This window comes from Macaca mulatta, chromosome 1 (assembly GCF_049350105.2).
Source record: "Macaca mulatta isolate MMU2019108-1 chromosome 1, T2T-MMU8v2.0, whole genome shotgun sequence".
In the NCBI taxonomy this organism is placed as follows: Eukaryota; Metazoa; Chordata; class Mammalia; order Primates; family Cercopithecidae; genus Macaca; species Macaca mulatta.
Window position 1 is genome coordinate 130936594 of NC_133406.1, and position 26874 is coordinate 130963467.

The window sequence follows — 26874 nt, forward strand, 5'->3', positions numbered from 1 at the left end:
CCTGGTGAAAAGGACGCTTTCCTGCCTGCCCGCCAGGTCTTCCTTGGAAATGCCAGGAAATGGGCTCTGCGCTGATCCGGTTACTTGGGGGCAGTGTCATGGACATAGACCGAGGGACAGGCTTATCAACCAGTGGCGTCTGAGTCTCCTGACCTCCCAGTGGGGACTTCTGGGCCCTGCCAGCTCTTTTGTTTTCCAGAGACCAGGCCTTCCTCCATGTGGGAGGACAGGGTGCCACACAGAAGCAGACAGTGACAGTGCTGTACCCGCACAGAACTAGTTTATTCAGTAGTATGGGGCATGAAAAAACAACAACAAAATGCTACCATATTTACAGCAACAACCGAACTGTACAATCTGATGGTTAGTATCAAGTTAGCATCCAGCATCTTTGTATTTTTTAAAATCAAGTCATCAGTAGTAAAAACCAGTTAAATTTTTAACCCTTTACAGGAATTGCTGAGGGGAGAAGACAGGGGGAGAATCCATGGCAGAAAAGCCAGAGGCCGGCCTCACAAATGAGAAACAGGAGCCTTTCTTTCCTGCCCACAGCCTCTTTTTCTAGCCACCTGCTCCAGAAGGAAAGTCAGTGACAAGTCTGGAATACATGCTTGGAGTAAATGGTGACTCAGATGAAAAGCAGTCGGCAAAACTGAGGAGAGGGGAGAAGTGGGGAGATGGCGGCCTGGGGCCAGGGGGAAGGGCGTCGAGCCCCCAAGCCAGGGCTGCTGGGAACACACCCAGCCTGTGATGGCCATATCAGACCCCCGGGACTGGACACGAACCCATCCCAACACAAAAAGCAAATAAATAAAACAAATATATTAACTCTCTCTTCACAGGGAGTTGGGGTGGAGTCGGGGAGAAAGAGGAACAGGACCTAGTCCTTTGAAGAAGAGAGCCAATTCCAAGAAGGGGTTAAAAATAGAACATGTCTCAGAGGCCACAGCAGGTTAGACAAAGTAGCATTTGTCTGATTTTGGGGGCGGGTGGGTGAGTGGACACCAGAACCCAGACTTGAAACCTGTGCTTGAGCACCCTCAGGGCAGCCGAGCCAGCACTGTGTTTACTCTTCCTCCCCCACCCACACCACAGCAAAGAAGCGCAACTTAACACATGACTGGCCTGCCCCAGGTGCGGGGCGGGCAGGAAAAATGAAGCACTTTTGGGTCAGCAACTGAGCAAACACCTGGGCTGCCGTGCACGGCCAGAGTCCAGGAAAAGGAGAGGGGCTGGGGCTGCCCGACCCCCGCTGGGGGCACAGGCTCCCCTGAAAATGTGTTCATGCAGCATTTGGGGGTCCGGGGGCACTGAGTCCTTCTGCCCCCTCGCCAGACAGGGCTTTTCCAGTTCCTGGGAGAGGCAGCGCGGGCAGGGCGAGGCGCACCCTTTGCCCTGGCCCCTCACCTTTCTGAGGCCTGCCCGGGTGCAGCCCGAAGGGTGTGACGCCCTGGGTGCATGTGGCTTTGTCCTTTCCTTTTGGTGATGGCGAATGAGGGGCAGGCCCCCCAGGAGTCCCTCTCCTCCCAGAGGCACAGCAGATGGGAAACTGAGGGGAGGCTGGGAAGCATCCTGGGAGGTCCTATCCTCTTTGGGAAGGGAAAGGGGAGTCAATTTCCAGCGTATAAAAAAAATGAATCCCTGAAGTCATGAAGAGTGGAGATCCTTTTTTAAATTCTCTTTTTCCTCTTTTCTGAAAAACTTTGTCTTGGAGATGTTGGCCCCAGGGGTCCAAAGTGCAGTGAGGGGAATGGTGGGGGGGGGAGTTGGCACTAGATGGCCTTGGGTGGGGTGGGTACCCCTCCTGGCAAGGCCCAGGCTCCTCAGATGGACGTTTCGTCGCTGCTGCGGGCAGGCGATGGGGAGCGGGGCAGGATAAAGCACAAGACAGGAGCAGGGCATGAGTGCGGCTGGGGAAGGGAAGGGAGCCTCGGGCGTAGGAGCCACAGCCCAGGGTTAATGCAGGAAGTTAAAGAAGAGAAATCTGGAGAGGCAGGAAAGGAAAGTGGCAGAAAAGGCAGACAGAGGGTTAGTTGAAACAGAGGAGAGAGTGACAGCTTTCACCAGACGAAGGAAACAGGAAAGCACTCCCAGCTCCCCATCCTCCCGCACTCCGCCCTAGGCTGGGCTACACCGCGTAGCGCCCAGGAGGGGTGGCCCGCCCCGCAAGGCACCATGGTTTGTGGGCACGGCATAGTAAGGGAGCTGGGCCAGTTCACCCATTTGTCCTCCTAAAGCCAACCAGAGTCGCCTGGGGAGGCCCGGAGGCAGCTCTGGGCCCAGGTGGGGCCTCCGCGGGGCTGCACCCCGTCCCGCCCACCCGGCCACACTCACTCGGAGCCTGATGAGTCCTCATCCACCGTGCCTGCCTTGATGCTCATGGCGATGGGCATGACCCCGTTCAGCTGCTCCTGGAGGCTCTGCCGGGGCGGTGGGCGGGGAGGGGGGCCGCCCCGGCTGCCCTCACTGGCAGAGGAGCCCCGGGAAGACCCAGTGCATTGCTCCAGGGGGAGCCGCAGGAGGCTGCTCTTCTCGCTGATGGTGGGCAGACACTTCTTCTTAAGGATGCCTGCGGGCCGGGGCAGGGCTGTGAGGTGCAGCCACAGGAGAATGTGAGGTGTGAGGCTGCTGACCAGGGGAGCGCGGCAGCTGGGGGTGCCCCACTCACCTTTGTGAGGCTGGGCAGAAGAGCCTGGAAGGGGGCCCAGGGACCCCTCTCGAGACAGGGCATCTCCATTCTCCCGCAGCCGCTCCTCAGGGGCCCCATTGCCACTACTCTCCTTTGCTGTGGTCCCAAAGTCTCCTGGCCAGGGGGCCTTCCCAGGCCCTGGGCCCCCATCTGGTGGGGAAAGGAAGTAGATGAGGCCCACAGAGGGCAGACAGCCAGGAGGCCACCACCCTAGTCCTGCTTCCCAAGAACTCCAGGCCCATTCTCCTCCTACCGGCCCCAAAGGCTATAGCCCTGGTGTTGGCCCACCCTTGGGGGTACTGTGCAGGGGCAGTCTCTCGGCTCCAGGCCCCAGCAGGCTATCCCAGCCCTGCTCTCCAGGGAAGGCAGCCTCCTCTTCCTCCTCCTCTTCTTCCTCCTCACTGTCTGATGAGTGGGTAGAGGCATAGGAGCCACTCTGGTCATCTTCTAAGGACAGGTCACTGTCGGAGTCTGTGTCAGGATCTAGGAGGCCAGGGAGAGATCACAGCCAGCCCAGCCACCTCCACCCACCTTCACTAAAAGCCAGCCAACTGCCCCGCTGGGCGGCCGGAGTCTTGCCATCCTCACCATGCTGCTGGTCTTGACCCTCCAGGAACAGGCTGCCTGGATCCCCCAGGCCAGGGGGCCCTTGGCCAGGGTTCAGTGTGGACTCCTCCCTAGGAAGACGAGACCATGCTGGGGGTCAGCCTGGCCCCTTGCCCAGAGTCCCCATCTCTCCTCTCCCCTGGGATCCTGGTTCCAGCCGTGGGTCCCTTACAGCTTCTAATCCAAGCTAGCCCACATGTCAGCCACAGTGTGTGCTCCTCAACTCCCAACGGCTGGCTGGCCCGGGTCCAGCATGCATGGGCCCCTCCTCCCCTCCTCCACCCTCCCATTTCCAGGATTCACCTCAGCAAGAAGGGGATGTAGCTGGGCTGACTCTTGCCCGAGCGGCTGGCGCTGTGCAGAGAGCCAGCTGAGTCTCCGTAGGGCTGGTACAGCCGCCCATCTGTGTAGGGGCTGGGGCAGTTGTAGGACTAGGTAGGGAACAGAGAGGTCAGTAAGTAGGGGAGTGGGATGGCTGGCCCCAGGCTGGGAAGTAGGAGGGTGGAGGGAACTTGCCCTAAGTTTCACCTTCCACATGCTCAGGTCTGAAAGAGGGGGCCCTGCTTCTCTGCTGCCCCCGTATTGAGGCCTGGCAGTGGTCATAGCTCTGCCACAGCTGTGCCACCCCTGCATGCCCCCAGGAATCCTGGACTCACTATATAATGGCTCTGTAAAAGATAGGACCAGAAACTGACTCCTGAGAGCACCTTGGGAGACAGAAAATTTACTAAAATTCATGAGAGATTCTCAGGTGCAAGGCACTTATTACCTGATTATCTGTCTCAGACCCATCTCCCTCAAGTCAAAATCCTACACACCCTTTCCAACATCTCCTCCCCAGGCCAAACATACCATTTCACCCCCTCTTCCACCTTCCAGGAATGGACGGAGAAAAGGGAAAGGGGAGTGGGCCAAAAGTACAGGCTCACTGGGCCTCCTACCTCTCCCTCCCTTCACCACCCGCCTAAGACCCCTGGCTCCCTCACCGAGGTCAGGGTGGACTTGGTGGTCAGAGCGGGGTCAGGGCTGGGCTTGCGGCTGCAGGCAAGCTTGAGTGCTTTCCGGACCTCCTTGCTAAGCACCACATAGGAGAGGAAGATGAAGGGGCCCTGGCAGGCAAGAGGCAGCAACGGTCTGTGCATATTCAGGTACCCACAGCCCAGGTACCTCCCTTCTCCACAGGCTGGGCCAGTTACCTGGATGCAATTGCAGGCAGCAAAGAGGTAGTGGAAGAGGAGGGTGTCGCTGTTGACAGAGAGCAGTGCCAGCAGCCATGTGGCACTCAGCAGCAGGAGGACGGCGAAGGAGGGCTGCAGACCCGAGCTAAGGATAGGGACAGGCCATGAGTCTGGCCATAAGGCCTCCCATGCTGGTGCTTGCCCACGGCCCAGGCACCCCAACCCTATACTCACACAGGACCTTTCTTCTCAAAGCCCTGCCGCTGGGCAGCACAGGAGGCCCGGGCCGCCAGGATGTACAGGAAGACACTCATCTAGGCAGGGGCAGAGGACATGGGGTGCTCAGTGGGGATAAACAGCTTCTACCCAGCCCACAAGGCCCCGTGGCCTCAGCTGTTCCTAAAGGGAGTCCTGAGGACACATGGCCCCAGTAGCAGGAGGACAGCAGAGGAGGGCCACAGGTGACACCCAACCCACCTGCTAGCACTCACCGAGACGGCAAAGGCCACTGGGCCAGCAAAACTCCAGATGAGCGTGTCATAGATGGAGAGCCAGCAGAAGTCAGGGTTCCCATAGCCCTCGGGGTCCAGGCCCACAGCTAACCCTGGAGCATGGAGACAGACGGGAGCAAGTGAGGGGTGGTGAGGGGCCTGGGAAGTAGGGCTGCAAGCAGGTGGGCTCACAGGTCCAGGCACAAAGCATGGAAAGGGTTCTGCCCACCATCGGCCCTTGTGTCCTCCCCAGGATAGGGAAGCAACACCTGGATGGCGGCCTCAGAGTCTGGGTTAAAGCAGAGGGACACCTGTGAATAAGCTGGTCTGGGGCATGGGGATGTGGGGCCTCAGGGCCTGTATGTGGGTGGTGAGAAGAGGGAACAAAGGTGGACCTAAGGATGTGGGACCCCAAGGCCAGGAATGGGTGGGGGTACCTGTGATGAAGGCAGGCACGCCCCAGCCTAGCATGTAGTAGAAGCGCATGGGGCCAGCGTTGACGTCGCGCACCTCAGTGAGTGCCCGGTACAGGTGCAAGGCCTCCAGCAGAGCCCAGGAAAAGGTGCAGAGGTACAGGAAGTGCAGCAGGATGGCAATGACTGTGCAGGCAAACTGAGGGCCCAGGCCAGGGCAGGTCAGTGACCGGGGTCCACCCAGAGCACAGGCTCTGCTTTGGGTCAGGCAGGGAGGAGGGCCTGGGTGTTGGGAACTGCTTCCGGGGAAGCCTGGGCCAGAGGCAGATGCCCGTAGGATGCTGGGGGATCCCGGGGGACCTGGAGAAGAGGAAATCTTGGGCCAGGCGCTGCACTAGGCACCTTATTAGAGTTCATGGTGAAGGAGCAGGGGTTGCCAGTGGGGACTGGGGAGGTAGCCTGAGAAGGTGGGGACAGTCTCTGGGCAGTAGCAGCATCTTACAGGGAGGTCAGCCTGGTTGATTCCCAGGAGGAAGACTAGCTGAGCCAGGCCCAGGGCGGCTGTCAGGTTCCGTCGGATGCCGTGTTGGTTGGAGCGCAGGATACGCAAGAGAGTGAGGAAGAAGAAGGTGAGCAGAAGGGCAGCCAAGGTGACACCTAGAGCCACGTATGTCAGTGTCTTCAGTGGCAGGATCTCCCCATTCTGCAGAGTGGGTGGCAGGGGGCCAGCGAATTAGGAAGAGCAGGACCTGAGCACCCAGCCCCATGCCCTAAGTGCCCACCCACGGCTCTGCATCTGCCCCTGGGGGCCCGACCTCCCGCCGAGACACATCCATGAGCACAGCGAAGCTCGTCATGTGGTTGCACTGGCAGCTGACATGGCTCTCGTTGCGGAAGACGACTTCACAGCCTCTGGCCGACCAGCCACCTGTGCCACTGACCCTGTGTGAGGAAGGCAGAGTCAGGAAGACAAGGAGGGTGAGGCATGCAGGGGCCTGGGCTTTCAGCCCAAAGCCTTGGGGGCGGGGGGGCGAGGGTAGTGCAGGCTCACAAGATCGAATGGTTCCAGAAGACACAGATGGGCTTGGTTCGCTCCTCTGTCTCCAGCAGGCGGAACTGCACCGTGATGGGCTTGTCCAGGGCCCGGGGCAGAAGCTCCTCATCGTCATGGACACTGATGCTCACCACAGGCGTGTTGATGATCGGGCGTTTGGGGACTCTGATGTAGGGCAGGCAGGTGCACAGTCACCACAGCAGTCACATGACTGGGGAGACGCCCCCGACCCCCTCCATGCCTCAGCACTCACTGCCTGACCCACACCCCACCCACACCTGTCCCCTAGCCACTGACCTCAGGCTGCGCTTGTCAGGGTCATAGTTATGGGGCAGGAGCCCGGCCAGGGTGCGGTAGATGATGACGCTGGCCACAGCCTCACCCTGGCTCAGCTCCGGGTGCCGTCGCTGTCGCCGTGCTAGCTCCTCTGGCTCCTGGGACTCTCCGGGGCCTGCGGGCCTGACCACGGGGGGCGTCTCTGGGAGGGGACACTGTCACACTTAGCTGGGCCCTGCCCTCTGTGGGGTCTGCAAAGACACTGGGGTCCAGCTCCCAACTCAATCCATGGCCACCACTGACCTCTGAACACAGACTCAGGCAGAATGACCGTTGTCTCAAGGTCCGGGGGCCGCTCCCCACGCAGGGCCTCGTAGCGGGGCAGCTTGGCCCCAGCAAAGTTCCCCTTGTCCAAGCGCACTACAGAGATGACTAAGGAAGGAAATGGTCACAGATAGGACCTGTGAGGCAGGCAGGACCCCAGCACAGCCGCCCTTCCTTGTCGGGGACTCCCTCCACAAACCCCTGTTGGCACCAGCCTCACCAATGTTGCGTGTGACGATGGTGAAGGGGCTTAGGTAGGTGTGCCGCATGTTCTGGGCCAGGGCGCTGGCATAGGCCTCATAGTGCTGGAGCAGCCAGGCGGTGCCACCCTCTGTCTGCTGGATCAGCTCCCAGTGCCGCTTGTTGGCTGCGTCCAGGAGGGCGCTGCCCACCCGCAGCAGATTCTGGGGTGGGCAAGGTCACGGTGGGTGTGCTCACAGCCTACACCTGACATCCCCGTCACAGAGCCCCGGCCTGTGCCCGGGCCAGCCCCCGCTTCCCGGCAGGCCCCTCCCTCTGCGCTCACCATTGCCTCCCCTGAAATGCTCCTAGACTGCACTGCCCACTCAGGTCACCGGATGCTCTGCCCCTTCACCCTCCTCCTCATTCTCTACATAAGAGCTTCCCAGCCCTGTGCCTGGACCCACACAGATGTCTTGAGATACTGCTTCCTCCCAGCCCGTGGTACCACAGGCAGGCCTCTGTTCTGGGTCAGACCGTGCCCCAGCACACACACCTTACTATGAGAAGGGTTGGGAAGAGGGCTGGGCCAAGGGTCACGGGTTTCACAGAGGCCTCCTGCCAGCAGGGAGCTCCTCATAGGTGGGATGGGAAGGCCCCCTCTGCCCTCCAGGTTGCCATGAGCAGGCTCACTCACCATGACCCCCATCTAACCAGCCAGCCCTGCAACCTCCAAGCCCCACCTCAGTGAAGTGCACGTCCTGCGTGGCAGACAGCCCGAAGCCCCGCTGGGCACTCTCGTGGGCCAGCAGCCGTGTGGCCAGCTGGTAGGCCACCTTGACGTCGCTGCCAAAGTAGCCAACTGTGTGCTGCGTGGCATTGCGCAGGAGCAGGGCCAGCTGCTGGGAGCGCCCTGAGTCTAGGCCTGACTCATTCCGCTGTAGCCGCTCGGCCTAGACAGGAGGGAGTGGAGGAGCAGGAGTGAGGGCAGGAACTCTGGAGCAAAAGGACCTCAGGAGGGGAGAGATGGTCTTTCCAGCTGGGAGACCAGGAACACACAGGCTGGAATTCCAGAATCCCGTTTCTCAAAGATGGGAGTAGGGGCAAGTGAGACTCAGCATGAAGGAGAGGGAAAAGATGGCGACGAGGCGGTTCACTTACGAAGCCCTTCAGTTCTGAGAAGGTGATGGACGTACAGTTGAAGAGGTTTGGGGGGAGCCACCCCCTGTGCTCATCACAGTGGCGCACAGCAGTCCCTGCGGGAAGGAAGCCAAAAGGGCTGCCCTCAGGGAGACACACAGGAAGCCCCTGAGACTGGCTGACAGGTTCTGCTGGAGGCCAGCACCTCATGGGCCAGGGACAGCAACTAGCAAACAAGAGCTCTGGTGAAACAGGAAGACAGGTATGTGGAACACCAGGGCCAAAAATCTCTGCAAGATGGGTCCACACGGGGCTCTGGGGGAACAGGGCATGTGACCTCCTTGAGCCCTCATCCTGCCTGTCTCCAGTCACCACTCTGTGCTCTCTACCACTTCCTGCCTATGAACCTGCTCATCGCCAGTCCAGGACCAGCGCCATCCCCCATACTGGGCTGGGTCTCCTGGGTCAGCAGCCAACACCCCTACTCGCCAGACTGTCTGCCTTTGTGGTGGCATAACTCCAGGACTCGGTGGTGAGCTGACGATGGGAACCCTGCATGATTCATCTTTGAATCTCTAGCACAGCCCTATGCCGAGCACTGTGCAGGTTTTTCAGCATTTTTGTTAAGAGTCCAAGATGTGGGACGGATGCAGTGGCTCATGCCTGTAATCCCAGCACTTTCGGAGGCTGAGGCAGGCTGATCACGAGGTCAAGAGATTTGAGACCATCCTGGCTAACACGGTGAAACCCTGTCTCTACTTAAAAAAATACAAAAAATTAGCTGGGCATGGTAGCACACACCTGTAGTCCCAGCTACTCGGAAGGCTGAGGCAGAAGAATCACTTGAACCTGTGAGGTGGAGGTTGCAGAGAGCCGAGATCACGCCACTGCACTGCAGCCTGATGACAGAGTGAGACTCCATCTCAAAAAAAAAAAAAAAAATGGAGTCCAAGATGTGGCGGGGCACAGTGGCTCACGCCTGTAATCCCAGCACTTTGGGAGGCCGAGGCAGGCGGATCATGAGGTCAGGAGTTCGAGACCAGACTGGCCAACATGGTGAAACTCTGTCTCTACTAAAAATACCAAAAAGAAAAAAGAAAAACAACAACAACAACAACAACAACAACAACAACAAAATAGCCAGGTGTGACAGCAGCCAGAGGCTGAGGCAGGAAAATTGCTTGAACCTGGGAGGCGGAGGTGGTAGTGAGCAGAGATCGCACCACTGCACACCAGCCTGGGTGACAATGCGAGACTCTGTCTCAGAAAAAAGAAAAAAAAAAGAGTCTAAGATGTAGGCACAATTGGGCAACAGGGGAAGGGGGACCGTGAGCCAAGGAAGATGGGAAATGAAATCCCAGGACCTGGAGGCCAGAAAGCAGAGTCCCTGGATCTTCAGCCAGGGGCTTCCTGCCCTCATCCCACTAACAGCAGAGGCCATGTCCTCAATATCACACTGGGGCCTCCAACACCTACCAAAGGAGCCTTTGGGACAGGGAGCAGCAGCGGGCAGCCCGAAGCGGGTACGGGGCCACCAGATCCCAGCTTCAATCGCTCGTGGGCAGCTGTCGTAATTCACTGCAGGGAAGAGCACATGGTCACCCAGGAGCAGCTCTCCCTCTGCGGTCCTGCCCAGGGTCCCCAGCCCTCCCTAGGTCTCCCCAGGACTGCAACCACCCCTTCCTGGCTTCCCTGGGGTGCAGGTGCCCAGCACACTGTGAAGAGGGCTGCCCACCCATCCCAGGAGCCACACCTTCACAGCCATTGGTGGTGACCTCAGCAAAAGGGTTGTCACAGCGGTCACACTGACGCCCGATGACACCTGGCTTGCATGGACACTGGCCGTCCTCAGGGTCACAGACGCGGGACAAGGAGCCTGTGGGGTAGCAGTCACACAAGAGGCAGGTGGGGCTGCCTGGGGGCCGGTAGTGGTTCTCCTGAGAAATGAGGGAGGAAGGGTGTCACTGGCCAGGCTCTCTTCCCAGGATGCTCATGGGTCCTCTCAGCTGTGGCCCCTCTGGAGGGGTCCCGACCTCAGGTCCCCTCAGGAGCAGCATTCAAAATAATTAACACTAGCAATGCTTTGGAGTTGAGCCCATCAGTGAGATGTCACACAATCAGAATAGGCTGCAAACCACCACCACACCAGGCCCACAGCCCATGGGTTACACATTGGCCCAGGGTCTACACCTCAGCCACATGAAGGTAAGCGGTCAACAGCTCCGCCTATGAGGGCAAAGGCACAAGGCCCTCGACTCTGCAGGAAGACCCATCTCTATAGCCTCCCCCTAGGGCCCAGGAGATGTGGACAGAGGCCCAAGTGGCCACAGTGGGGGCTTGTTTGGGGCTGTCACCTTGCAGTGGCACTCGCCGCTTGTCTTGTTGCAGTCTGGGTCAAAGCCTTTGCTGACATCACAGTTGCATGGGCCACATGTGGGATGTCCCCACCAGCCACGGGGACAAGGCTGGTCAATTCTGCAGAGAGGAATCCAGGCAGGCATGAGCTCCCCCTGCCACTCCCACCTAACCTAGGTGAGCCCTGTGTGGCCCTTCTGACCCTGGCTGTGGATCAGCCAGGCTTTCAGGGCTCTGAGGGACACACAAAGAGGAGTAGCAGCCACTGGGACCTGCTGCCACATGCCCTGGTCTGCTTACCTGGTCTCACAGTATGGCCCAAGGTAATTTGGAGGACACTCGCAGGTATAGCCATGGGGGGCACTGGGCTTGCGGGTACACACGGACTGGTGCTCACACGGGTTCAGGTCACACACATTAGTACAGTTGTCACCATAGTAACCTGGGACCAGAAGGACCAGAGAGGCTCATTCCCCCACCCTCCCCTCGCACCATCTTCCATGAAACCCACCTTCATCTATTTCTTCCCACGTAGCATCCTATCAGCTGGCTTTGCTGTGTCGATGACTAAGGCTCAGAGAGGTGATGTGATGCCCCATGCCCCAAGTCACACAGCAGAGCCAGCATGTGGCCCCAGGCACCTGATAACCTGCCTGTTGCCCTGGATCCTTAGCATACCTGGATCACAGCTGCAGGAATAGCTGTCCCAGTCGTTGCTGCAATAGCTGTTGGCAGGACACGGGTTTGAGTCACAAGGGTCAGGCAGGCTACAGCCTTGCTCAACGTTGATGCTCTCCCCACGGCTGGGATCCAGGCTGTTAGCCCCCTCTGGCGTATCGCTCACCCGCACACCCTGGGAGGGACAGGAGCAGTGTTGCCCTCAGTGGAGCAGGGCTGAAGTGGTAGGTAAGATGGGAGGGCAGGGCAGGACACTCACCTGCAAACAGCCCCGAAAGCCACGGGCCACACCGCCGGCTGGCCCAGGTATTCCGCCCACTGTTATGTTGCTCAGGTGCAGACCATGCAGCCGGGGGCCCAGGTTGCCCTCTGCTCTCTGCTGCCCATAATCGAAGGACAGAATGGCATGGCCGGGCCCCCCACTGGCTCCCAGTGCCAGCTGTGCATGGTGCCAGTCACCATCATTGGCCCGACCTGGCTCCAGACGCAGAGAGGAGGCCTGGAGCCCTGTGCCCTCTACGCTCAGCACCACGTGGCCCTCCCGTAGCTGACACCAGGAGGAAAGAAAGCAGCGTCAGCAAACGGCCTTCATCACTCTTCTCCAGTTCACAGTTCCCCTTTCTGGACCACCAAACCCATCCTGCTGCCCAGCTCAGGCCACAGAGAGGAAAGTGTATTTATTTCCTTCAGGCCCAATAGGTGGCAGCATTGACCTTCCCAACGGATCCAGTGGCCTCTATCTGTCCCCACCCCTGCCCAGGACCTGCCCAGCCACTTCTGTCCAGCCCCCTAGAGGCTACCAGGGCCCTACGGCCAGGCCAGGGCCAGCCGGCTCTTCCCTGCATCACCTGTAGGGTGATGGTGCTGCGCCCCCTGGTGACGGCCTGCAGCAGGACACCGTCGGCCTGGCGAGTGCGGAACATGAGGTTGAGGTGCCAGGGTTGGGAGATGGGCAGCGAGAGGCCATGCCAGGCCACCAGGCTGCTGCCCAGGAAGTGCTGTGGATTGGCCATTTCTGGGGAGGCAGGAAAAGGCAGACTGTGACGGGTGGAGCCGTGGAGGGCCCTAGGGGTGTGATGCTCAGCGGTGGCAGCTGCATGGAAGGCAGAGCCCACTCCCCTCATCAGCCCCGCCCTCCAAAGTGTGTACCTGCCCTGGGCCCGCCCCACGCTGTGCCCAGGCCTGCCTCTGACTGGCCCCTTTGTCTCCTGTGTTGCCCTCTCAGGGCTCTGCCCAGACACGCTTTTCCACCCACAGCCCGGCTCAGCGGAGGCCTGCCCAGCGCCTGCCCCAACCCTGCCAATTCCCAGGCTGTTGATAGCACCCAGGCCTCAGCCTCTAACAGCCGCCCCTCCTACCCTGGGCGCAGCTCTTGCCCCCGAAGCCCAGGGGGCACTCGCAGCTGAACGCGTCCCACTGGTTCACGCAGGTGCCCCCATTGTGGCAAGTGTTGCTGTCACACACGTTCTTCTTGGCAGGGCAGCCTGGAATGGAGAGAAGGCCTCTCAGTGGACCTGAGCCGGGGCTGTAAAGAGGAATCCTGTGGCAGTGGCTAGAGAGGCCTCTGAGACCCTGCATTCTGGCATCCTCACACCAGGCACAGCCCCTCCCCTCAGCACTGGGATCCCAGCCTGACTCCACCCCGGGCGCCCATACCAGGCACAGTGCCATTGTTGGCAATGAAGTCAGCCATGTCTATGTGCCGGCTGTCCACCTGCAGGTTCCGCATGCAGCCCACGAAGTGCCGCATTCGGACTGGGAAGCTCTCAGGCAGGTCCGGCACTCCGCCTAGTAGCAGGGGCCCCGTCAGATCCAGAGACCTGGGGGAGAAAAGATGGTGGCAGCACAAGGCAGGGCTGGGAGCTTCCGGTCCTCCGCTTGCTCTGCCACCAGGCCGGGAGACAGGAAGGGCCTAGGCAGGTGTCCAAGGGGCCCTGCAGAGCAGTGCTTAGGAAGGGGGTCACCCCCACCTGGAACTGTTTTTGTCCAACACTTGGCCCCCTCCCCAGACTGCCCCACAGGGCCTTGCTCTGATTCCCCAGTCTTGACCCCATCCCCAGGGCTGAGCAGGGGCTAAGGGAGGCAAAGGGAGGGAGCCCCCAGAAGCTCACCCTCTCCACCTTCCCTCCCTGCCTGGCTCTGCCCTCACTTCACCCCATCCCTGGCCCTTTTCCCTGCTCACTTCTTGCTGCCACCCTGGGTGCCCTGGGCAGCACAGGAGTAGTTGCCCAGGACAGATCCGAAGCGCAAGGCCACCCCTGTGTCACAGCCATCCACGGTCACCACGGCCACCTTCTGCTCTGATGGGCCCTGCGGGAGCCCTGTCTGACCCAACAGTGGCTGTGGACAGGAAAGAGCAAAGAAGGGGGACACTTGATGCAGAGCCCACTAGGTTCATGGCCAGCACACACTGGGTGCCTCTGTGTGCACCCACATGCCCAGACACATACGTACATACATGCATACACACACGTGTGCTCACATGGTTTATGCATGTAACTACCTTCCTCAGTGTCCAAGTCTGCGGCTGCCTAGTGGAACAGGGAGCATCAAGCAGTGCCCAGTGGGGTGGGAATGCCCAGCAAGGTGGTACCTTCCCAGCCGCTCCCTTCCTCTCAGCCAGAAATGCCCTGACCAGCCCACCCAAGCCGGGAGGCAGTGCCATTCAGGGCTGCGTAAGCACCTGAGGCAAGAACAGAACCCCAACCCTCTGTGCCCTCCACACCCACCTTATTGTAGTATTTCAGCTGCACCGTATGCCACTGGCCATCACTGACTCCTCCGGGCACGAATGGGGACACCGTGGTGGTTGACTCCCCTGAGGAAAGGATCAGGTGAGCTGGGATGCCAGACGAGGGCTGGGAAAGGCAGGGTTGGGGTGCCAGTGGCTGGGGCTGGGCCCAGGTTTGGCTGATTAGAGTATGTGGCTTGGGGTCAGGGGCTGGGAGACTCAGGGTCTTTGGAAGATGGGCAAGGATGGGGTGCAACTGTGATCACCTGCAGAGAAGGTGAGCTGGACCTGCTCCTGGATCACCTCGAGGGCCACAAAGTCATGCTTCTCATTAAAACGCCCATTGTACAACAGCAACCCGTCGCGCTCCTTTGTGGCAAACCTGAACAGGAGTTGGGGATGGGGGCAGGGAATGGGGTATCCACCTTGATGCCAGCACCCCCACCACCTAACCAGCGCAGGGGAGGGAGATCTGCGGACAGAACCACAGGCAACTCCAAGAGCTCCTGGCTCTGCTGGCAGCCTGCTCCACGCTCTTTCGATGCCTGACCTCTTACTTCATCCACAGAACAGGAGGCACCTCAGACGCCCACCAGGCCTGCTCCCTACCCCCAGCGCCCAGCCACTCACGAGAGGGCCAGGGTGAAGTGGAAACGCTGGCGCAGGCCACGAAAGGTGATGAAGGAGCGGGCGGGGAAGCTGCGCGTGGTCACCTGGCAGTAGGGCTTCTCGAAGTCTCCAGATGGGCAATCACATTTGAAACCGCCCACCAGCAGGTTGACACAGGTGCCCCCATTCTTGCAGACACCTGGGGTGCAACGGCCTGAGCGAGCACTCACCTCACAGTGCTCACCTGGACAAGAGGAAAGGCAGGTGAGTACCAAGTACCTGAGGATGGGAGGGGAACTGAGATCCCCCACAACCAAGTGATAGCTCTCACGGCCTCCCGTGACCCTTGTAATACCCCCCAAACCTCCCAGGCATCCCCACTTCCTCTCCTGTGCCATCTTCTCTGAGATCTACGGTCCCCAGGCCTTCCTGGGCACCCTCTTTGGCTCACTGAGCCGCTCTCGCCACAGCTCCACACACTGCAAGTTCCTCGGAGTTCCCAGCCCCTTCCCCACCCCATTTGGGTTTCATAAGCACAGGCCTGCTGGGACACTTGGTTGTAAGGCTCCTGGGAGCCTTCGATGTCACACTACCAAGCATGCCTGGGGGTGTCCTGGCCCCCAAGAGGGTAAATGTGCACAGGCAGATGGGCCTGCAGGACAGTGGGAGGGCTGGGAGCCTCCCTCCTCCCTCCTTCCTACTGGTGCTTTTGTCCCTCTCAGGCATTGAGATCAGTTTCCCTCCCCGGGGATGGGACCAGGCTTCCACTTAGATTTGTCTGGGTTATGGAGGAGTAAGAGAGAGAAGCTGGGGAGCCCCCAGGAATGGGGCAGAGGCCTCCCACCTTGAGCCCTGGGGTCCAGACTGAGGACCTTTGTGCACGTGGGACATGCTGAAAGTGAGAAACTGAGCTCTGAGGGCTCAGACAATTCAACAGAGGAGCTGAAAACTCCAACATCAGATGGGAAAATCCACCCTTCTCTCCCTCCCCATTCCCAGATTCTAGAGATAGGTTCTCAGCTCCTGTGCCTAGTGACTGGCTCTTGTTTCCATGGAAACTGTTGTTCGCCTACTCTAACCCCCCCAACCCCCCCACCATCCTCCTGGACAAAGACTCCTCTCCCCTCCCCCATGCCCGCCCCTCCCCTTCCCCCCACCCCTAGCAGCAGCAAAGAGAAGTCAAGTCTGGCAAGTTCTGGGCAGGAAGATGCAGCAGGGAAGGGAGTGGGGCCTGCCTATGGCTGCTGGCAGAGCCAGTGGGCATAGCACTGGAGGACAGGGAGCAGGGCTTGGGCATCTCGGAAGGAAGGGCCTGCAGGGAAGGGAAGAGAAGCAGGGAGTGCCCTGAGAAGATGCAGGAGCCTGAAGGGAGGGGTCAGGAGCATAGAGCAGAGGCAGTGAGCATCCCAGGGAGCAAGATATGTAAAGACCTTGGCTGACAGGCCAACAGGGAAGTCCCCTAGCCAGGACCCTCTTTTACCAGCACCTGGGCAGAGGTGGAGCCATTCTGCCCAGGCCCACACAGGTGCAATGATCTTCTGGAGCACCCCATCTCAGAACCCGACCCCTTCCAGTTCCCCCAGCACTTCTGTGTCTTCCCCTTAATGCCTGGGGAGAAAAGTACTTGCTGCAGCTTAGAAAGGGAATTCGCTCAGCAGTGTAGAGACCAGGTTCTAGGCCCAGCCTCACATCTAAACCAGCTGTGATGAGACCAGGAGCAAGTCACCCAATCTCAGCGTTCCCTTAAATCAAAGCCAACACCTTCCATGCCACTAGCTGTTTCCAAGTATCAAATTAATTACATTAATCCTCACAACCAACTTATGACCTAAGTACGGTCATTACCTCCATTTCAAATAACTGAGGGCCACAGAGATTAAGTAATTTGTTCAAGGTCACACAGCTACTAGTGGCAACGCTGAGACACGAACCCAGGCCGACTGGCTCTGGAGTCAGCTCTACCCGCAATGACACTGCCTGTGTGTCCCGTGCGCAGCAGGGAGAAGCACTCCTTGCGCTGCCTTCCTCAGTGGAGTGCTGTCAGGGAGCAGGCCGGATTTATGACCTCCCAGTGTAGCTGCACCTCACTCGGGAAGAGAATGAGGCAGCCGCCATCATTTGTCCTGATTTGTGCCTGCACCAGAGCCTTCCAGGGCTGCCCCATGGGTCCCCTCCCTTGGCTCACCCGTGTAGCCATCACGACAGAGGCAGGTGTAGCCGCCCTCGCGGCTGCGGCAGCGCCCGTGGGGGCCACAGGGCCGTGAGTAGCAGAGGTCCACCTCAGTCTCGCAGTAGTCACCCGTGAAGCCGGGCGGGCAGCGGCAGCGCAGACCCCCGACGGGGTGGATGGGCCGGAAGAGCACGGAGGAGGAGGCGATAAAGGGCGCGGAGGAGTCGAAGCGCAGCACCGACACACAGCGCATGTAGTTCTCGCAGGGCTCCCGCAGGCAGATGTTGTCGTCGAAGGGCAGCACGCGCTGCGCCGAGATGGCCGTCAGCAAGCTGCGGTTAAGGTACAGGCGCTCCTGCAGGTCCTCGGAGGGCAGGAAGGGCGGCCCGCCCCCGGGCCCTGGCGGCTGGCCCACCGACAGGCTCACGTTGAGGATGTGGCCCCCGGGGGCGTCGGTGTCCCGCTGGACGTTGAAGACCACCACGTGGTCCGGTGGCGTGGCCAGCGTGGCGGCCACCGCCTGGATGAAGAGGCCCAGCAGTGGTGACAGGAAGCGCTCGGGTGACATGTCCTCCAGGCGCAGCGTGATGCTGTGGGTGAGCATCTCATCAGTGATGATGGTCACACGCAGCGCGCACTGGGCCGTCACGCTGTGCACGCCGTCTGTGGAGAGGGACACCAGTCAGGACCCAGTCTGGGGTGGGGGGCCAAGCTACAGACCCGCGCAGGGGTGTGGGGAAGGCCCTGCACAGGAGCCGGGGCTGCAATTCAGCCTGCATGTTCCTGCACCACCCACCAAGAAAGCCTCTCCTCTCCCACTGGCATAAGGGTGCTGAGCCAGGTATGTCACCTGTGGGCCAGTCACTCCTTCAGGGCTCAGGGGATGAGATTTGCAGAAACTCTCTTTGCATCCTTTCCCAAAACCTTCTGTCGCTGATGCACAGCACACCTCTTAATGTTTGTGCACCTTTCCCTGTCCAACCACGGCTCCGGCTCCCTTCCCCCAGAGTCTGTGCTGCCCTGCACGGGAACCCTATGTTGTCTTTTTCATACTTTTCTACAGGGCCCAGAGCATCCTGAGAGCCATAAAAATCATCCCCATGCCCCCTCAGCCTCTACGCCTCAACACCACGATAACCGCAGTCATGGCTGCAGCAGGGAGTTGGGGGGGGTAAACTGGGTCAGTGGGCCACCTAGTCCCCCTCCCACTGAGCCCCACGGCTGCTTGGGCACAGACCTGCTATCCCCATGGCAACACCCAACACAAAGCATTCTTCCCGCCCAACTCTGGGCTGCTGTGGGTAGCCTGGGGGGCCCCACCCCAGGAAATCCAGCTGAGCCACGTGAACCAGTGACAACATCACCCACTGCCCCATGCTGGAGACAGGGTGAGTGGGGGTGGGGGACCGGGGGGGGCAGAGATAGAAGGGACTGGGCAGCTCTCCACTCTGAGACCCTAGAGCCCCCCTGAGTCAGTCTCTTCTCTGGCCCTAGGGCCTGTAGCTACTCATCACCCACTTGGCTCAAGCATCACACCCAAATGCCTGCCATACCCCCAGGCAACACACTCACTTATAAACAGCTAAGTACTAACACACACTTGCTGGTGTCTCACTCCACCCACACACCCTAAGCCCAGAAATACCACACACACCTGAATGCACATACACATGGGAATGAATTTTATTTAGCTAAAACATGAAAGCTGGGGACCTGGAGATGGAGGAAATGGCTTTGCAGGATAATAAGGGATAGTCTTATTTTTTTTATTTTTTATTTTTTTAAGAGATAGACTCTCACTCTGTCGCCTCTGCTGGAGTGCAGTGGCACGATCATAGCTCACTGTAGCCTTGAACTCCTGGGCTCAAGCGATCCTCCCACCTCAGCCTCCCAAATAGCTGAGACCACAGGTGCTCACAAGTATGCCTGGCTAATTTTTGTTTGTGTGTAGAGATGGGGTCTTGCTATGTTGTCCAGGCTAGTCTCAAATTCCTGGCCTCAAGTGATCCTCCATCTCAGCCTTCTAGAGCACTGGGATTACAGGCATGAGCTACCGGCACATTCACATTTTTATTTGTTACAATGCCTTACACATAGTAGGTGTTCAGAAAACACTGAGATGTGGATGACAATCTATTCAGTCTCCAAAAAGAATAAATGGTCTTTAAAACATAGCAGGGGGGCGGGGCGCAGTGGCTCATGCCTGTAGTCCCAGCACTTTAGGAGGCCGAGGCAGGTGGATCACGAGGTCAGGAGTTCGAGACCAGACTGACCAACATGGTGAAACCCCGGCTCTACTAAAAACACAAAAATTAGTTGGGCGTGGTGGTGGGCGCCTGTAATCTCAGCTACTTAGGAGGTTCCAGCTACTCAGGAGGCTGAGGCAGGAGAATTGCTTGAATCCAGGAGGCAGAGGGTGCAGTGAGCCAAGATCGCGCCATTGTACTCCAGCCTGGGTGACAGAGCGAGACTCTGTCCCCAGAAAACAAACAAACAAACAAACAAACAAACAAAAACCACATAGCAGGGGGAGCCCAACTAGACATAAAGAGCGAATGCTTACCCTAGCAGTAATGGGGCAGGAGCCCATGTTTCTGGGGGGGGGTGTGAGTAGGCGAGGAACATGGGGACAAATTCTGCATCTGTACTGTACCTACTTGGGGTGACTGACTATACCAGCGGTGGCTCAGCTGAAGCCGGGAAGGCTGAAGGCAGACCCCCATCTCAGCCGTGTCCTCGGCCCACTGCCCACCTACCCTCCAGCCTCATCACTTGCTTGTTCTCACCAGCTATCACCAGTAAGCCCGCTTGTCATCACCCACTTCTCTTCCTCCTGCTCTCGTCTCAAAGCTGTTGCACAGGCTGTTCCTTCCCACCTAGACACCAGCCCACAGTCCTCCGAGTCTTCTAACCTGCCCTGAGCTCACCTGCTCCAGGAAGCCTACCCAGATTTATGTCATCAGGCTCTACTTTCCTCTCTGTTTCGGACTTCCCCGCACGCACTAGGGTGCTCAGCTGGCACAGGGCTCTTGTATACCTGGTACATCTGCCTAATGATTCCTTGACCAGATATTCCCTCCAGGCAGAAGCAGCCCAAGACTCCACACACAGTGCCCATAACTGATTAAGAGACGAGAGGGCAACCAAAGCCATGGAGCAGGAGAAACTTTGCCACCACTCAGCCCTGGGAACGAACACTCCTCGCTGTGTCCCCCGCCGCCATCGTCTTAGGCCCCGCCTGGGCCCCTCTCCCAGCATGTCTCTGTTGCTGCCCATCTGGTTCACCATCTGTGGCCACCTGCCCCCTCTGCTATTGTCCCCATCCCCAACAGTCAACCCACTGCTCTCTCCTTTCTGTGTCCCCCTCCCCTGCCTTGACCTAGGTCACCCCTCAGGTGCAAAGGCAGGGTGGGAACAGGGGCGGGGAGTGCATTGCCCAAGCTGTCTTCCTGAACAGAAAAGAAAGCGCTAGGATGGCCTCTGACCCCAGGAAATGCCACCTGTGCCCCAAGCTTAGCCAGGCACACCTGGAAAAGCACCAGGTCCCGGTCAGCCTCCCAACCCCTCTTCCCCTGGCAGACGTGCCAGCGGAGGCTGGAGGCCAAGAGGGCTCTGCTGTTCTGGGAGCTGCCCAGACCATGGACAGGAGCTGCTGTGTGTCCGAGCAGAGGAAGAAAGAGGCGAGGAGAATTCAGGCTCCAGGAGAGCCATCGGCCCAGGCTGGGACAGCCGCAGCCATAGGGAGGAAGACAGGGGAGGCACAAACACGGAGACCAAACAGGGGAAGACAAAGCCCCAGGAAAAGAGCCAGTGATGGGCAAGTGGGAGAGCAGGAGAGCCACAGGAGCAGGGAGAGGGCACCGGAGAGAGGCAGTGCTGCAAGGCCCCGCATGGGCAGGGGCGGGAAAGAAAGAAGAGACAAAGAACAAGAGGAGGAAAACAAAGGGGCAGTGGGAGTCAGCTCCCCCTCACCCTGGCCTCCCTGAACTTTGGGGTTGCCGTGGTGACTGCCTCCAAGGGTCAGGGCGGAAGGGAGAGGGTGGGGCCAGAGCTGCCAGGCCAGGAGAAGCCATCCTGGATGTTGCCCCGAGCCTTTTCTAGACTAGGGAACCAAGGTCTGGGGCTCTGCCCTGGTGGGAGACGGAAAGCCTAGTGGGGACGCTTCTCTGCCCCCATCACTTAGTGTCTGGCCACACTCACCAAGGGCAGGCTGGGTGTGGAGGACCAGAGGGAGAGGCCCTCCTTCCCACCTCCTTCCCACCGCCTCAAGTGCCCAGGCACAGCTGAGGACACAGGAGCTCAGCCTCCCACTTCCTCCTCCTGGAGGGGAAACTGAAGTCTCCGGAGGCTCAGAACCTCAGCCACAGTCCCTGAAAAGCTCCTGCTTCCTGGTTCCTGTGGCTACCTTGAGGGGTGGGGCAGGGGGGCATCTGTCCAGCAAGGACCCTGAGTGAGGCCACGCCCTGACTCTCCCATACCCTTCCTTCCCCTTCCAGCCACACTCCCTGGGGTGGAAGTAGGGGCCTGTCAGCCTCTTCTTTTCCTCCCTTCCCTGACAGGTTTGAAAGCTGCCTAGAAGGGGTGTGACCTGACCCACCCCTGGGGTGCAGCTAACAGCATCCCCTCATGAGGGTCTCAGTTGTTCCCAGGCTTGGGGAAGGCACTCAGCAACTTGGGTGTGGTCCTCTCCCTGCTGCTACCTCTGGCTCCCCACAGCTGATAAAAAAAGACAGAATACTGTCACCAACCCCCTCCAACTCTCCTCCCCCAGCCCTGCTGTCCAGGGAGTCTGTAGGCTGAGCGCTTGGCCAAGCAGCAGGAATGCCCCAGCCTGGGATCCCGCCAGGCTCCCACGCCCTGGGACTCTGTTCTGTCCTCAGATCAGGTGCCTTGGGGTCTCTGCCCTCAAAGCCCACCAGTCCCCTGGCCTGTCCTGGTCCCTACACTCCATTCCTGGAGCTCGTCCGGGTCACAGCCAGCAGAAAAGGAAGGCCTGGCACCCTAAGAACAGCCCGTGGGGTGGCAAGGGGGCCCAGAAGGCCTCAGCTTGCCCCCCAGCTTCATTGCAGCCCCTCCTCCAAGCCAGACCCGAACCACGGACTCTGAAAGTGGGATCTGTTTGGACAGACAATGAGCTCTAGCCTCACTTCCTGTGGGAGCTCTGAAGGGGGAGCCAGGCCAGGCTCTTTCTGCCTGGAGGGAAAAGAATGCGCTAGACAAAGTCCATGTCAGCCGATTCTGCAGCTCAGCCAGGAGGCAAAAGGGGCCAGAAGAGGACTGCAGGGTCCTGACCCCTGGGTAGCGGCAGCCCTGTGCTCCCGTGGTCCCCATTTCTGCCAAAGGCTGTATGAGACTGCAGGAATATCTTGATGGGGGTGAAGGGGCCCTGGCCTCGCCTCCCCTCCTGCGCCACAGTCCTCTCTACCCTTCCCCCAGCTCTCCTGGCCCCCCAAGCTTCCACGCGCCTTTTTTCACAATTCTTGGCAGCCATAGCCGGGGCAGCCTCACAACACTTCCCCGACCACGTCACAGGCTGGTAGACAGTGGGGGCAGCCAACCGAAGCAGCCCAGCCCAGCCTGGCGGAAGGCGGGGCCTGCACCAGCCGCCGGGATTCCTGGGGCTTCTTCCCAAGCTGGCTCTTGCCCCCTCCCGCTCTGTGCCAGGCACTGGGCAGGGAGGTGGGTCTGTAGCTGCTTCCTGGATCGTGCCCTACCTCCAGTGGCTGCCCGGACCCTCCCCGTGAGCTACCCCCACCCCAGCGCCACCTGGACCCTTCCTTACCTGACACCAACACGCTCATGATGGCCTCCAGAGGCCGGTTGTTGTCCAGCGCGCGGCTCAGCTTCAGCTCGCCCGTGGAGGCGTTGAGCAGGACCAGGCTGAGTTCATTTCCCCGCTCAAAGCTGTAAGTCAGACTATCTGAGATATCAGGGTCATGCGCAGGTACTCGGCCAATGGCACCCCCAGGGAAGCTACTTGAGCGGTTGGTGACATAGTTGTTGAAAAGGATCTCAAAGTTGCCCAGCACTGGTGGGTTGTCATTGCGGTCAAGGAGGCGGACGTGGACTGTAGCCCGGCTCACCAGAGGAGCTGACGTGGCCTGGATGACCAGGACGTACTCAGGCCGGTCCTCGTAGTCTAAGTCTACCAGGGCTGTCAGCTCCCCAGAGAAGATGTCCAGCTGGAAGACCTCAGGGATGTTGCCCTCCACGATCTGGTACATAATCTGGGCATTAGTGCCTTCATCGGGGTCAGTGGCTGTGACCCGGGCCACGGCCAGCCCAATGGGGCTGTTCTCTTCCACAAACACATCAAACTCATCCTGCTCAAAGACAGGGGGATTGTCATTCACATCCAGCACAGTGACTGTCACTTCCATGGGCGTGCGGGCTGGGGGCATCCCCTTGTCCACTGCATATGCCCGCAAGACATACTGGGCCACGTTCTCTCGATCCAGCCTCCGCAGCGTTCGCACGATGCCTGACGTGGACTCGACAATAAAGTCACCGTCTCCATCGTCGCCTCCTTGGAAAGTGTAGAAGACCCTACCATTAAGTCCAGAATCACGATCAGTGGCAGAGATCTGCAGGACGCTAGTGAAGGGTGGCACATCCTCATAGACACTGCCCTGGTAGGAGTCGCGCAGGAACTGAGGGGCATTGTCATTTACGTCGTTAACCAGGATCTCCAGGTAGGTGGTGTCGGACTTCTGGGGAATGCCGTTGTCCCGAGCAGTAATGGCCAGGGTATAAGACACTTGGTCTTCGTAGTCCAGCTCAGCCTGGGTGGTGACAGCCCCTGTGTCTGCATCGATGCGGAACTGGGGGATGCTGTCCTCCATGAAGTAGGTGATGCGGGCATTCTCACCTGTGTCCTCATCCGTGGCGCTGATCAGCACCACTGTGGTGCCTGCCGGCCGGTCCTCATTAACATTCACTGTATAGTGGGAGCTCTGAAAGACAGGACGATGGGTGTTGGCGTCGGTGACATTCACCACAATCTGTGCCGTGTCCTGCCGCGTGCCATCGGAGGCGGTAACAGCCAACACATACTGCCGCTCAAGTTTGTAGTCCAGTGGCAGGGCAAGGGATACCAGCCCACCACCACTTTGGCTGGTGATGGAGAAGCGGTTTCGGGTATTGCCACTGGTGATCTGGTAGGTGATGACACTATGAGCATCACGGTCCACAGCTGACACCGTCACCACGCTAGTGCCCACAGCTGCATCCTCATTGAGCCGCACTGTGTACTCGGGTTGGGTAAAGGTTGGATTATTGTCGTTGACATCCAGGACAGTCACACTGACGCTGGCCGAGGCAGTGAGTGCTGGAGTGCCATGGTCTCGAGCTTCTACCCCAAAGCTGTAGAAATCAACTTCCTCCCGGTCCAGTTCAGCAGCCACAGAGATCCAGCCTGTGCCATTGTTGATGGTGAAGGGGAAGTCAGGTCCCACCCCAGCAAGGCGGTATTCCAGGCGGGCATTGTCACCAGCATCAGCGTCGATAGCCTGGACGTGGAGAACCAGGTAGCCTAAGGGGACGCTCTCCAGGACAGTAGCCTGGAAAGGGGTGCTGACGAAGATGGGGGCATTGTCGTTGATATCCAGGACCTGCACTGTCACCAAGCCAGAGACATTAGAGAGTGGGGGACGGCCACCATCCTGTGCTCGCACCCGTAGGGTGTACTCCTTGGTGGTCTCATAGTCAAGAGGGCTGACCACATCCAGAGCTCCAGTCTGGGCATCCAGATAAAACTGTCCCCGAGCGTTGCCACTCATGATGCTGTAGTGCACCAGGGCATTGCTCCCCTTGTCTCGATCTGAGGCTGTGACTCGGAGTACTGGGGCCCCCGGAGTCACGTCCTCCCTCACTTGGACCACATAGCGCTTCTCACTAAACTGGGGGGCATTGTCATTGTCATCCTCCACAGAAAGGAAAACAGCAGCTGTGGTACTCCGAGGACCCGGGTCCCGACCCTGGTCACTTGCCTCTACCGTCAACTGGTAGGATTCCACCTCTTCCCGATCCACAGGGCCACGGGTTCGGATCACCCCAGAGCGAGGGTCTATCTCAAAGACTTCGGAGGGGCTGCCCCCAGGCCCCTCCAGCAGGCGGTACAGAATATTGGCATTGGGAGGGGCATCACCATCCGTGGCCCTGACAGTGAGCACCTCATAGCCAACCTCCAGGTTCTCCCTGAGGCTCTCCTTGTACTCCTGCTGCTCGAACACGGGGTCATGATCATTGGTGTCAGTAACCAAGATGGTGAGTGTAGCCAGGGCACTTCGTCGGGGCATGCCGTGGTCTTGCGCCGTGACCCTGAAGACGTGGGTGCTCTTGGTCTCACGATCCAGCTCCTCAGCTGTGGTTACTGCACCAGTGATTGGGTCCAAGGAGAAGAACTGGTTGGAGCGGCTATCAAAGAGGGCATCCATGGTGTACTCAAGTCGACCTGCCTCACCCTCGTCTGGGTCGATGGCCCTCAGGGATGCAACAGGAGTGCCTGCTGGTTGGTTCTCTGGCACTGTGGCCTGGTAGCTGGGGGGCTGGAACTGGGGGGCTGTATTTACATTCCTTTTCCGACGCCCACCCATGGACTCTTCTGGTGACCCTTCCCCTGCCCTGAGCCCAGGGGCCTGTGCTAGTTTGCAGGACTGGCATCTGAGCCGTGGGGCTTTTAAGCACGGGTGCTCCTGGGGCAGTGTGAGCTTGCCCTGTGGCGAAAGGTGGCCTCCAATGCCCAGGAGGCGACAACTCCAGGGGCAGCCTTCAGGAGCTGGTGGTAGGGGAATATGGGCCCCGGATTCTGGACACCAAACCCTCAGGCCATCGTGGTGGGGTACCAGGTGGCCAGTCAGCTCAGTGCCCGCATCCGTGCAGCGGCTGGTGTACAGCCAGAGGTTCGACGCTGAGGATGGACAGAGCCAGCCCACAGGGGCACAGGCCCCAGAGGAGCCGAGTCCCCTGGACCCCAAGGAACGACAGGGCCCCACTTGGTCTCCCAATACTGGCGGCGGCGGCGGCAACAGCAGCAGCAGCAACAGCAGCAGCGGCGGCGGCGGCGGCGTTGGGAGGGGGGCGCCGGTGGCCGGGCTCCGCATCTCTCCCAGCTCCCGGCCGGCGGCCGAGTCAACAGCGGCTGCGGCTCCTCCTCCGGCTCCTGCCGGCCCCGCCGCGCCTCATGCCCGGGCCAGGGCGCAAGTCCCCGGGGACCCCCGTGCGCCCCGCGGGGCCTGCACCTGGATGGCTCGGCGGGGCCCCACTCTGCGCCCTCCGACGCGCCCGGGCTCCCACCGCCCCCGGAGCCAGACCCGCTCCCTGGTCACCCTGAGCACTGCGGGCTGCCGCCGCGCCTCCACCTGCGCTCCGGGCACTCACCACCTGCGCCCGCGGGCCCCGCGGCGCCCCTGGCCTTGCCGGGCCCCGGGTTCCGGAGCCGGGGTGCCCCCTCCGCCCCTGTGGGATCTCCCACCTGCGCCCGCGTAGCCGCGCGCCCCGACCCCGGCCCGGCCCCGGCGGCCCCCGACGATCCCGCGCCGCCGGCTCGCGCCCCGCGTCCCCGCCGCGGCTGCTGCCTGTCGCCGCGGCCCCGGGCCCAGCCCCGCGCTCCCTCGCCTCCCCGGCGGGCGGGCGAGCTCTGCAGAGCCGCGGCGGCGGCAGCGGCGGCTTATTACCATAGACCTGCTCGCGCCGCTGCCGCCTTAAAGCGGCGACGCCGGCCGTGCCGAAGGAGGTGGGCCCCACCCAGCGCACTCCTCCGCGCCGACGCGCCAGGATTCCCTCCAGCAGGACCTTCCATCCCTATTTCCCCAGGCCGGCCGCCTCAGATGGCCGGTGCGAATTAGCGATCGGAAGCCACCCAGCCGATGATAGTCATGGTGGCAGTACCCTAAGTATGCCTAGAGGTTTCCGAAATATTTTAAGGGCTCTCAGAGGCCAAGTTCCCAGTTCATGCCAGGCCTAAGAGCCCTCATTGCTGT

General features: G+C 59.9%; 1 protein-coding gene across 5 annotated transcripts; it reads right to left on the minus strand.

The window, feature by feature from the left end:
• Window positions 1-263: 263 nt before the first annotated feature.
• On the minus strand, window positions 264-26535 carry CELSR2 (cadherin EGF LAG seven-pass G-type receptor 2). Of its 5 annotated transcripts, none has more exons than XM_015147640.3 (34): window positions 22677-26535; window positions 16910-17557; window positions 14746-14968; window positions 14382-14497; window positions 14114-14202; window positions 13567-13724; window positions 13041-13204; window positions 12743-12868; window positions 12233-12399; window positions 11644-11931; window positions 11385-11559; window positions 11007-11148; window positions 10706-10826; window positions 10105-10288; window positions 9828-9929; window positions 8373-8467; window positions 7955-8164; window positions 7252-7435; window positions 7011-7139; window positions 6729-6909; window positions 6429-6596; window positions 6193-6319; window positions 5880-6080; window positions 5402-5576; window positions 4965-5077; window positions 4708-4787; window positions 4492-4618; window positions 4282-4404; window positions 3599-3726; window positions 3278-3366; window positions 2978-3172; window positions 2669-2839; window positions 2335-2569; window positions 264-1984 (listed from the first exon to the last, which is right to left on the minus strand). In XM_015147640.3, the coding sequence occupies exons 1-34, from the start codon at window positions 25993-25995 to the stop codon at window positions 1957-1959; spliced, it is 8781 nt and encodes a 2926-aa protein (XP_015003126.2). In that variant the 5' UTR covers window positions 25996-26535; the 3' UTR covers window positions 264-1956. The 5 variants fall into 5 exon arrangements, with proteins under 5 accessions (XP_015003126.2, XP_028686524.1, XP_028686520.1 ...); XM_028830691.2 differs by having other exon boundaries at window positions 264-1845; window positions 22677-26126; XM_028830687.2 differs by having other exon boundaries at window positions 264-1845; window positions 2335-2587; window positions 22677-26126.
• Between the last annotated feature and the right edge of the window lie 339 nt (window positions 26536-26874).